The sequence below is a fragment of the Anopheles gambiae genome, chromosome 2 (assembly GCF_943734735.2).
Source record: "Anopheles gambiae chromosome 2, idAnoGambNW_F1_1, whole genome shotgun sequence".
NCBI classification, from domain to species: Eukaryota; Metazoa; Arthropoda; class Insecta; order Diptera; family Culicidae; genus Anopheles; species Anopheles gambiae.
In genome coordinates this window covers 68,210,008-68,222,711 of record NC_064601.1, presented here as the reverse complement: position 1 = coordinate 68,222,711, position 12,704 = coordinate 68,210,008, and the positions used below count along the sequence as shown (strand labels likewise).

The following is a 12,704-nucleotide window of genomic DNA, read 5'->3' as shown; positions in this document are numbered from 1 at the left end:
CTAACACATAATGACAGGCCAAGATCCCAAGATGATAGAAAGATCGTTATGTTCATCGTCCATGAGCTACTGTTACAAAATAAACAAAAAAAAACACATCACTCTACTACTCTAATCCTATTCTATAACGACCCGCAGCGCTTGATAACACGCAGCGCAAACGAAATGACGTTTTGCGCATATTCATCTTCGTTCGATGCTTGTACAGTTCATTCCGCACATTCATTTGGTGGCAGTGGTCAATGTTGCTGCGCTAAATACGCTAGTTCGAAAGGGGTTCAATATCAATGGCAAATTGGTTCGACGATTGACTAGGTGACTAGCAGCGTGTAGACTGAATCTAGAGCATTATGGAGCTCGCCGGCTTACGCAACAGTTCAGCACGCTGGATCGAATGCCACGCGGTTCTGATTATGGGTACGCTTTTACTAACCGCCCCATACACACACACACACACCGTATCTTTAGCTGTTCATATTGATAACTCTATTGATACTTTCAGCGTTATCAATTTCAAACATGCGCCCACCGGAATAACTCCAAAATAATGTAATCAACGAAAAGTAACAAAAAAAAATGCAAATAAATAAATTTTCCCACTGTTACGAGAAAAAACAGAGCACTTAATACATACAATAGGCCACGGCATGGATGCAAAGATCTAATAAGGTATACTTATTTGGAATTCGCTGGAGGCATGACTTTTGTAGCATGCAGCGTTTCGCACGCCGTTTGCAAACAATCACACCCAACCGCTGGCACTTATCAATGCATGTAGTACGAGGCATTTCTGTCTTAAAAATAATAAACACAGCACTCACACAACATTGCCGACTACTACTAGCGCGATGGAGCCGATGATCGTAAGGAGTAGCAGCGGCATCGCTTAATAGGATTGATAAGAGGCGATAGTTCAGTTATTGCGGGCATATTTGGGTTTTAATCATAGCCGCAAGGGATGCCCACCAGTTCTTTGCCAGCAGCTCGTTGGTACAGAAGCGGTGTAACACGAGACTTCTGCTGCGGTATTGCGGGAGTTCGAGCATTTGAAGAGGATCGAATGTGCATACACATATTGTACAAACGACTGAGTGTGGTTGCACAGTGTCCCAACAGTAAAGATCCCCTCGCATTTGCATGAAGTGGTGAAGTGAAGTGTAATTGGTGAAGCGTGAGGTTTAATTTTGCAAACTGCTCGGAATATACGCCCGACGATGGATGTGAAGCTACTGAAAACAAATAAAGTTCCTGTTCACCTTCCTAGTCGAAGGAGGAATTCTAGCACCAAAGGTAATGAGCGTCATACCTTGCATTGGAACTGTAAACCTAAACTGCTAAATTCCCAATGTGACGTTGATTGCTTGCATAGGGAAATGGAATATGATTGTGTGATATTGTAGCTTGCCAGGCCAGGCCATTGATAAGGCATTCGCGCAATGTTCATCGCTAGACACGACACAATAACAAATAGGAAATGTGAGTGAAAAAATCAAAATAACGCTGCTCCTATCACATGAACCCAGTAGCCGCCAGATGTGTTTGTTTAGGGATTGTGAATGTAACGTATTTGAAAGAAGAAGCTAACAAAATCAAACATTTCTCAAATAATGGAAGTTATGGTCGGAAAAAATTGATATTTACCGACACTCGTCTTACTGACACACGCGTTACACGCGATCTACCAGTGCAAACATACCTCTGCGAGAAAGATTCACTTATCTCCTCACTGCGTAAATGACCTTCGGAGTACACAGTCGTCTATGATGATCAACAGACAGAATCCAATCGTTAGTATATTAATAATAGCAAGTGTTTGCATGCACATTATTGCTACGTACATTATGTGATACACAGCATGTGCTTTCGAGATAAGTAAATCGATCAAAGCTTTATGTTATAACTGATTTCCTAGCCATCAATCATCGCGTAAGTGTGCACTGCGCGCTTCGTGGAAATGGTACGTCCATATATTTCTTGTTGTGGCACGCAGCAACATCTCAAAGCTTCAATAAAGTGTTATCAACGCATAAAAAATTGTTCATAGGCAATTAGAGTCGTTCACTAAGGCTAGCACCGATGTACCGTTATTATGATGTTTTTTTTATTAGAATTTACGAAGTTAAGATTACTTTTTTAATAAAATTAAAAATTAATTAAGAATAATACAAAAAATTAAGTTACCTCCACCGATAATCTGAGCATCAAAGGATATTCCTACAGCTTCTTGCACCGATAGTAACTTCCAACTACAAAGCCATTATCAGAAAAGAACACAATTAGCATTTTTTAAATATATTTTCAATTGAACTTTGGCGTTTTGACAAGATGAAAAAACATGAAAACATGTAATTAAATAGGGTGGTAATGTAAATGTGATGCATTTGGTTTATGTTGTACAATACAAACTAAATTTTAATTATCTGCGGAATTGATGTCTCCCACATAATAGTAATAGTAAATTACATAGTAAAATAGCAAAATAGTAAAATTACACTATTCTTATTTGTGTTTAATTCTTTCTCCTGTGTATTTGAAAAAGGCCCGTCAACTCTTTTCAATGTCATTGCCAACCGCACTGACAAACTTCATTCGGTATTTTATCCCAAATCTTCACCAAACGATTGTTGAATTCGTCCTAACTCAAATGCCTAAATATCCTAGCATATATCCGCAAACACTAAAGTCCAATGGTATGAATTCTTGAGAAGCTGCAGGCCATTCAGATGAGTTGATGAAATAAAAACAAATTCCTCGCTCGCCATTTTCGAAGGATTGCAGCCTTATGGGTTGGAGCTGAACCCAGCTGAAAGCAAAAACTGTCTTTTCCAAATAGTATTTTAGCGCAAGGCTACATTTGATTTGAATGGCATATGATAACGTGTTGCCAATAGTACTTCTTGTTTAGTTTTACGCCTCTGTCAATGAATAAAAATGACAATTTCCCTGATGTCGATACAGTTTGATATCGTTCTATATCACGCAAACATGCTCCCTAAATACGATTATTGAGCTTGTTCAAAGTTCTTGCTTGCTCCAAAGTAACCTGACTACAAAGAGATCTGACTACGCTACTACTGTATGAATCCATTGCATTTTTTTTTGGGGAGTGAACTGAAAACTTTTTGTTTTTATTTCGAACCATTAGAATACAAGACGATATGTTTAAACTGTCTTTAAAAAATACTAATGAGCTTGACACGCAATGGCGAGAAACACTATGAAGGAGGAATCATGTACGTGTGTCTCTTCTACGTTGCTACCGTGTGCAATATAAAAAATGAATTAATTAGATTGTTTAGTGGAACCGATGCAAAAGCCCAGATAGCCACACAACCGACTGTTACCGATAATTAAGGCTAGCATATTATTCGTACATACGCACATACATTCAAATCAATCCAGGTAAATTTTGGCAAAACAGCATTCTTATGCAAAGGAGATTCCTGATTGTAGCTGTATATTTTCATCAACATTTATTCTATCTCGGGTCACACGGGCCAGCACGGAATGCTACATTTATTTTTTCGAAATGGCGAAACAGATTGTTCATATCAGCAGTCGTGGCTCTGTCTATTGTTACTGAAACACAGCATCAAAACAAGGATTTGTATCCTAATATAAAAACAAACTTAAGAATTTTAACTTAACTACCTATTGCAATTGCGTGGTGTGTACTAAGAATAAAAAAAAAATATTCAAAAAACATTTTCATCATCTGGCTCTAGCTATATGGCTAGGTGAAACTTTGTGTCAAAGGGCACCCGTAAACCATGCTACGAAACTGATTACAACATCCTTCTGATGTTATGTTCTGTAGAAAGAAGATGGTTGCTCTTTAGACTGAACCTTAGTAATGGTCAGAAAAGTTGTAAAAAATCAGATTTTATGAGAAATTATGGAATTTAGCTCACCCATCTTGGGGTATGCCTGACTTGGTTGATTCTAGTCCCGAGGTGTTGTTGGCAAGTCGTCTCATATTCAACTCTCGTCTAGACCGAGCCACTCACAAACCACAGAACGGGATTACATTACTCTGGATACAACAATATGTCTTCTTCGGTGATTTAATGAAAATGATTGAGTGATTTTAATGTTTACTTAGCAATGAGCGATCATGATCACAACATCACCATGAAGAGTTAAATAAATATTTTCAACTGCAAATAAGACATGTATTGCGGCACAAAAATAAATTTTCAAAATAAAATAAAAACAACGTCTAAATGAGCACATGGGTTGAAATGAATTAAGAATTAGTTTTTCATTACTTCATTTTTACAACCAATTACTGTGTAAATAGCCGTTAATGTATCGTTTTGAATAATCGTTTATATTTGTGATTTTGTTATATGTTTACTTGTATTGTTGCACCTCCTGGGTACGATAATATGACAAAAGCTCAGATTTTCACAAGTTTTTTATAATTTAAATATTTTTTTTAAGTTCCATACGGGCAATAGCAGCAGATGACTTGGTTGATTGAAGTTGCTGTAACAAATAAAAAATATTGTAGATGCTAGAAGAATGTTATCAATTATTAATAATTGTGGTTGATCAATTGATTGAGAATTAAAACAGGTGTAAGGTATCGAAGTTTTTTTATATTATTATTTAATAAAGTGTTATTATTTACTAAATATGCTTATTTGTTTAAACATGGTTTTGTAAGATCGAAAACATGTAGCACACTTCCGATGAAAAGTAGTTTAGATTTCTTGATCAATATTGTTTTTTTTTCTTCCTCGATCCATTCCAGCCCTTTTTATCATCTGCTTGACTACCACTCTATCAATTGCGTGCTTTACGATGGGACTGTTCTTTCATATCTATAAACCAACAAAATTAATACTAGATGATCGGTTAACGATGCGTCAGATTATGCCCTATTACCGATGGTGGAAGGATACAGATGATGTTTTGGTATGAGTAGCAGCATTTATCATCATTATGCTACTAAAATAGCTATCGTACGATATTTTCTCTACAAAACAATACACTTATCTGCCGTAGGTCACGTGTCGAATATTCATCTTCAATGTAACCAACTCCGAACGTTGGTTGGGTGGGCTAGACGATCAGCTTAAAATGCAAGAAGTGGTTCCAATCGTGTACCGTGAAATACTGGAACACGACAACGTTACCTTCCACGAGCACAACTCTACCATGTCGTACGTCACCAGAAGGCGTCTAGTGTTTTTACCCGATCGTAATGTTCCAGGCATACTTAATAAAACCATCATCGTGCCAAACATTTCATTGCTTGTAAGTGTGCTCAAATGTGCAATGCGCTAACTGTAATAGGTATACTGTCGAGATGTAATATTATCCAACGTGTCTGCTTGCAGGGTGTAGCCGCGAGGATGGAAAACGACAACTTCTTCATGAAGCGAGGATTCAATTTCATTTACTCCATGTCTGGGGATACTGTATTCAGCCGCATGACAATCTATGACTACCTATGGAACACGAGACCACCATTCTTGGACCAGGCTAGAAAGTTTGTCCCGGGAATGGTGCCATCAGATAATGTGGGCGTTTTGAAAACGGTACGATCCTTTCGCATTGTTTTCGCCATCCTCGCGGAATGTTTGTTAATATACAGTATTTTCCTATCGTCATGCGCTTAGATGTACGAGGATCACGAGGATCACGTAAATGTACGGCATGGAAAGCGGTACGGTGATGATCAATTTTTCATGATGAACACTTACGAGTACGAACCCACGGTGCCGGGCTTCAGTCTCGCCAAGGGCGACTGTTTTGCTTCCATTCTGAACTCCTCCGAAGGAGCTACCTATCCACAAAACTTGGACGAACAATCGGTGCTGATCTACTGGCGCAAGACACTCTGCAGGGCAGTGCCACTGTACTTTGAGCGACGAGTGCAGAAAGGTCCACTAACGGGGTATAAGTACGTGCTACCCGATAATTCGTACGATCGTCTGCCAGACAGTGACGCTGACTGCTACAAAGGCCAGTTCGGATTACTTGAGGATGGAATGACGGACACCTCCAAATGTTCCCATGGTGAGTATAAATTATTGGTAGATCAATGTGCATAAGAATCATTTGTCATTAGCAATGCAAGCACATAATATTTACAAGGCTTTATCTGTGTAGCTTAACTTAATATCACTTCATGCTTCACCAAACGCAGCACAAGCGAAAATTTCCTCAATGTAGAGCAAGGCCAGCATAGTTGGTGCCCGGCAAGCTAAAAAGAAACGTTTCCCCTCGACCGAGCCCACAAAGCGTACTTTTGCCACAGTAATCTGTCTAAAAGCAACCAAATCTCGAGAGCAGCAATTATCAACCACTAAAAACAAACGAGCTTATAAGCGAGTGAAAAGTACGCAAGCCATCGTTTTTAACGTAGAGAAAAACAAGCAGAATTGAGATGGTGTAACTACGAGCGAAATGTGAAAGAAACCCTTGTTTGTGTTTGCTTTGACATGCACGACACGTCAGCAGCCTCTGCATATACGATCGTCTAATGGAGCTAAGCAGGATCGTTATGTTTCAAGCCAAAGAGTGTCAATGTCAGCCAATGCTGATTGCTCGAGTCTTGCAGGCCACGGTGTAGACAAACAAACACGATTTGGTTCATTATCTCTGGCCGTGCTTTGTCATTCGACCTTGAGGTAAGCAGCAAGAGCATTATCACTAGGTCGTTCTGATACGGATCAGTGGGTCAACAAGCCTAACCTATCCCAAAAGAAGTACAGATCAATTCGTTTCATTCATGTTACGACAAATGTAGCTGCATGCATAGATACGCTGTGATTGCAAATGCAAATAGTAGGAATAATACCCATTGATCAATAAGAGGTACTGGAAACAAAATGTACCGTTGTCCTTAGGACGGGATATAGTCGTGATAGGAATCGAACCCGTCCGACATTGTAAGAGTTAGTTAGTAGATCCAATCAAAAGATCTCCGATCCGCTCTATACCTAATAAAACAAAATATATTGACAAAATGCCGGTCTCGTGGTACAGTCGTCAACTCGTACGACGTGTCATGGGTTCAAGCCCCAAATGGACCGTGCCGCCCCATACGTGTAGAGGACTTGACTATCCTACTATGGAGGGTAATCCATACCTCACTGAGAGCCAACCCCACAAATGGTACAGGCATTCCTTGACCGATAACGGTTGTGTTGCCAAAGAGGAAGAAGGATTGACAAAAAAAAATAATCTAATTTCTATTAACTACAATAGCTAGAACACTAATGTGGCTAGACATTGGGAGACTTTCACTAAAAGCCTTTCAAAGTCGATGCTAAGCTAAAGACGCGCCTCCTTTTTCACAGATGTTCGCAATATTTAATTGGTGGAATATGGTTGTTATTTTTTACAAATAAAATGCTGTTTTCTACAACAAAGTATTGAGGAATGTGAGTTTTTCGCATTGCAAATAATGGCCACTACAATAGAGTATTCAGACGTAGATTTGAAAGTCGTAGTAATATCTTTTAATATTAGACTCAACGGCTTATTAAAGAAAAATACGACAAATGAAATAAGATATGGAAGCAGAATTATATGTCAAACTTGAGTTATTTTAGTGGTAACATTTTACAAATTAAATGCTTAAATCTGAGGTCCTGTAAATTAGTACAGGGTTGTTTGTCCAGCGCACTTTGTCCAATCGTCAATGGATAGTCAGGAAGAACAAAGATTCATACAAAAACCACTCTATCTAACAGACATTGCTCCCCTCCTGCCATGCTACTATCAGAGTCACCCACGTGTAGTCCGACCTTGGCTAGGCCAAACCCAGTGTTGGGTAAACGTTGAATGTTTAGGAACGGAATGGAACACAATTTATATGAAAAGAGAACGGAACGACACGCGTAGATTAACTGGTATTACAGGTATTAGGTATTAGGTATGCTGTTGTGATTATTTATGAGTTTGATGGGCCGTGAGGCTATGTCGACTGAAAATTTCGTCTGATATAAAAAAAGATCTATATTAAAATCCACAATGAAGTATCATTATGTGTGTCAGCAGTGAAATATTTTATTTTATTTTCTTTTTTCTATTTGTGTTTTACTAGTGACCTTGCTTGCATTGTGTTTGAGCGTTCCAACCTTTCCGATCGATGAGAACTTTTCGATCGATTCGACCGTTCCGTCCAAACCTATTAAGTTCAAAATTTTGTATCATTCAAAATGAAAGCACAACTATTTTTAAAAATTATGCTATTATCATTCTATATTTAAATTTGAATTAACCTAATGGTAAACTTTCAGGGGCTGAAAAACTGGTTTTATGTGTTTGTATTACTTTAAACGACTATAAATGCACTGCATTAGTATACCCCGTTTGTATTTCTGATCCATACATATCTGATCAGAATGCTGTACGACAAGTGAGGTTTCTTGTGTCATATCGTTTTTTAATTACTGTAGAAAAAGGAAAAGAGTTAGTTATTTAGACTGGAGGGAGTGAATTGGTGGGTATGGGAAACATATTTATGATTACGGATAAGCAACTTGTGTAACATTAATTCGTACCATATGTAAGTTCTACATACCTGGCGAAAGGGCAATTTCAGCTTGATATAAAAACACTTATCTTTTGCCATGTCATGTTGGTGTAGTCCATGATTTTAATAAATCCTTTCCATTTTCCAAGCTTCCTATATCAACCATATTCCTTGTGATTTCATGCGAAACCATTTTACCTTGTTTTCCAGATGTTCCAATCGTAGCTACAAGTCCACACTTTTATGCACGCAACTTCTCCAACGCCCATAAGATTACAGGAATGATACCAGATCGGGAAAAACAACACAGCTATGCAATTGTGGATCCATCCTTCGGAATTCCATTGGACCAGTGCGCCCGTACCCAAACGAATCTTGCTATACCAGAACTCACCGGCTACTCGGCAGACATCAAACGGTTCAGTGACATGATCATTCCAATGTTCTGGATTGAATATGTACGTCTATCTGACAGTGCTCTGACTGAAATGAATGAAAAATAATTTTATGTACTTTTCCCTCCCCTGCAAACAGCATCAACAAGAACTGCCCATCTACATTATACGTACACTGCAGGCATTTTACGTCATACGGGATGTGGAACCATACTTGCCTTACGTGTTGTACTTGTGCTTTATGTTGCTACTGGCGGTCGCGTTCCGAGAGGCAGCACGCTACAAAATGCAAGGAAAAATATCTCCAGCAAAGTATACCAAACCTCAACTATCTAGCCTCTAGCACGCCGAATCGTAACAGACAACCTACAGTGTCAGTATGCCGCCTTTTCACGGTCATCATGAGCCATCTGATTTGTGATAATTCATTCATTTAAAAGCAAACAAATAAAACCTTCTAATAGTTTACATCGTTAGTTCTATTGTTTTCATTCTTAATTACCACAGGTTCACTTTATTTTATGCTTTACATAGGTGTTTAAAATTATCAACGATCCTGAAGAAGCCAGAGGTTTATTCCTAATTCATGACCACAATGCGAAAATGTTTGAATTCCCTTCAACATTTCCACGTGGATAGGAATATAAAACAAAACTTTGTAATGTTTAAATTAAAGCAAAAACTGTTTTTACCGTATAAATATAATGCAGAAACTTTACTTATTGGCTACCCTTTGAAAGCGCATGTGCAGGTGTGTGGGGGAGTAACCGCCTGTACAGGGCACATGTGTAATGATGCCAAAAGCAAACAAAAACAAACTAGCACACACATGTAACTCCAGTAACGGGACTCCTCTTGGGTTTGTTTCACTTTCAGTTTAAGATCTTGCGCGTACTTTCCTCCCCGCTGAACCGCTCGGAGTACACTTTATCACGTAACGCTGGCTGTAGTGCTGGACCTAGCAAAGGTTCTAGTTCGGCGATGCGCTTCCGGAATCGCTCTCTATCTCTGGCTGCCATCTCCCATTCGCCTTTGCGTGCTTGGCGGTAGGCAAAGTCCCATGCTCTCATAACGTGCACCACCGGTTTTGAGTTGAACCGAACCTAAACGACGAAATAATGATACGAAACAGGACGATACGATACGCCATTAATACATTGCAAAATACTCCTTACTATTATAGAATGCACTTTATGGAAAGCAATAGTCATACATAAAAGATCGTATGGAATTTTCTTTAAATGCTCTAGTACCTATTGTTATACTCGTTATGACAACTTAAATGCTTTAATTTTCACGTGGATTCGAACAAACATATATTTCGTTAAGGGTGTTATTAACAGAAACAAACAACAACAAATGAATGAAATACGTCTTTTAGACAAATTAACTTCGCTCAAACACAATGCAAGCAAGGTCACTAGTAAAACACAAATAGAATAAAGAAAATAAAATAAAATATTTCACTGCTGACACACATAGTTCAAAACAAACCATTCAAAATTGCGTCAGTAAAAAAATAACAACTAATGACCTTCAGCCGACCGTTCGTTACATGGAGGAATGGCTATGATGGGAATTCCCAGTGATCGCTGACTCATGAATGACGAAAGATCAAAGCTAGCTAACATACAGTCTTGGACACAATCTATGTGCATTGCGAAATAAATAAACTTTTATCAAGTTCGATCGATACTTTCTATCAAGTTGTTGTTTAAATGATTGTTTACTATTTACCGTCGCTGCGACTTAGTTGTTTGTGTGTGTGCATTGTTTTAATCAGTAAACATATCAAAGAAATCTAGGTGTAAGAAATTATGGTTAAAGCACACCCACCTTCTTCTCCTCGAATCCGGACGAAGAGTTGGAATCATCGTTCAGGGCGTCATAATCTTCGCAGAAAACGATACTATCGTCATCATCATCGTCATATTCAAGCCCATCTGCGCCATCCGTACCCTCGTCATCCGAAATGTCCTCGCTCGTGTAATCACTCTTGCCGTCTTCCTCCTCGTCATTATTTTCCTCTTGGCTATCGTCCGAATGCTGGTGGTGCAAAACAAAACTCAAAGCTGGACAAAAATTACGACGAGGAGGACGTCGTCGCGCAGGGCTGGCAGATGGAGTAGTAAACACGTCGTAGTCGCTGAACACTACATATTCATTGTGGTTGCTAGGTTCGATATCACATTTCAGCTTGCTTTGTTCGCCGATCCTGTCCACCGAATCGGGCGTAACAGTAAGCGCTTGTTTGGCAGGGACATTTTGGTACCACCCGTTGACCGACAACGCAGGTGCTGCGGTCATACTGTCGGAAGACGCATGAAGGTGCATATTATCGGTTGGAACGATGTCTTGCAGTGCATCGTGAAAGCTTCCAATACTTCCAGTCGATGACGGGCTGAAGCTCGACGACAAACATCGTTGGGGCAGCGAGTGTGTTTCCATCACAGGGTTGCTGTACACAGCTTCCCGGAAATCGTAGCCATAGCAGCTATCGTCCATAGATAAGGCTAGATTATCGCTCAGAATGTCTCTACGCAGCGCGTGTCGTTTCTTATCTTTTCGATTTTTACCACAGCCTTTGCTACTGCCGCCCTCGCTACCTGCATGTACGTTCTGGTTGCTTTTGGAAGTGTCTTTCCTTCGCTTTCGCCGCCCAGGCCGTGACGCGTTTCGATCGCTACGCGCTGTTTCCTCGAAATACACACCAGCTGGGGTCATGGAAATATCGTCGACCGTGCTACTGTAGTCCAATGGCACCGTAAGTTGACCCTTTCCATTACTGGTCGTTTCGAATATAGGAATGCACGACGATGAAGCGTTCGTCACTTTCTTCGCCTGCTCCTCTTTCTCCACCATGGTTTGTGATACGTGTGCCTCTGGTTTCGTTCCGTTAAGAACAGACAGTTGACCAGCTGACCAGCTGACGATATTTAAAAAGGTGCCCTTGAGTGCCGCTAACACAGCAACCGCGGGAGATTTAGAGTCACCCATCTTAAGGTCGGCTAGCTTTTCGCTACCATCTGTAATGGAATAGTTGTGCTGCGGAAGTCGATGTTTTGACCATTCATCAAATGCAGCCTCCTTCATGGGCGGAACTGAACCGTTGATATCGCCAGCCGACGAAGGGTAGTAAGGTTGCTTTCGTTCGGACAGCATTGCGTACGAGGTGAATATTTACACTGTTATTGCTACGAATCTTTAGTATCACCGCCAGAACGGGTTTCTATATACAGAATATTTTCACTAACGATTGCGATGCAATCCACCTGGGGAAATCTCCTATTATTCCCAGCGGTGCGACGTCACGGTCACGATATTAGAGTCCAAACGTGCGTTCTTAGTCATCGTGATCGAATTTAGCATCAATAACATTGGCATAATTACGCGTAGAACAGACTGCCCGTTGTTCGACGACGTCGAGAAAACTCGAGTGCTTAAGCACGAAATCTTTTGTTCCGCCACACCAACACCACCAACAACATCAACTCGTGGACCACAGTTATGCGACTTCCAATGCACGAACGGTTGCGAATTTTCAACACTATTCAGAATACACCCTTTCCAGATGCAGAATGTTTCGTCGGACACTATATTTTTGGCTGGTATTTCCATTATTAATCGCGCTTTTCGGATTATTTCACTTGCGTTGCTGCTTATTCCTGTTTTCTTTCGCCATTTTGTGCTGAAAATGCTGAATTTCGTTTCTGATGCAATCCTAAGATGACAGCTGTCAGCGTGAAGCGCTGAAACATTCAGCACAGCCCTGGGCAATTTCGCACGGAACGAAAATATACGCTAGATGGCGCTAA

The 12,704-nt window shown here is 40.0% G+C and overlaps 2 protein-coding genes across 3 annotated transcripts; one reads left to right on the top strand and one right to left on the bottom strand.

The window, feature by feature from the left end:
• Positions 1-896: 896 nt before the first annotated feature.
• On the top strand, positions 897-9,365 carry LOC1275120 (scavenger receptor class B member 1). 2 transcript variants are annotated; one of them, XM_314344.6, is made up of 7 exons: positions 897-1,290; positions 4,757-4,920; positions 5,011-5,262; positions 5,346-5,546; positions 5,628-6,027; positions 8,705-8,952; positions 9,029-9,365. In XM_314344.6, the coding sequence occupies exons 1-7, from the start codon at positions 1,215-1,217 to the stop codon at positions 9,230-9,232; spliced, it is 1,545 nt and encodes a 514-aa protein (XP_314344.6). In that variant the 5' UTR covers positions 897-1,214; the 3' UTR covers positions 9,233-9,365. The 2 variants fall into 2 exon arrangements, with proteins under 2 accessions (XP_314344.6, XP_061500353.1); XM_061644369.1 differs by lacking the exon at positions 897-1,290 and adding an exon at positions 1,370-1,476.
• LOC1275119 (uncharacterized) lies at positions 9,354-12,635 on the bottom strand. Its single transcript, XM_314343.5, has 2 exons — positions 10,726-12,635; positions 9,354-9,992 (listed from the first exon to the last, which is right to left on the bottom strand). The coding sequence occupies exons 1-2, from the start codon at positions 12,049-12,051 to the stop codon at positions 9,762-9,764; spliced, it is 1,557 nt and encodes a 518-aa protein (XP_314343.5). The 5' UTR covers positions 12,052-12,635; the 3' UTR covers positions 9,354-9,761.
• Positions 12,636-12,704: the final 69 nt, after the last annotated feature.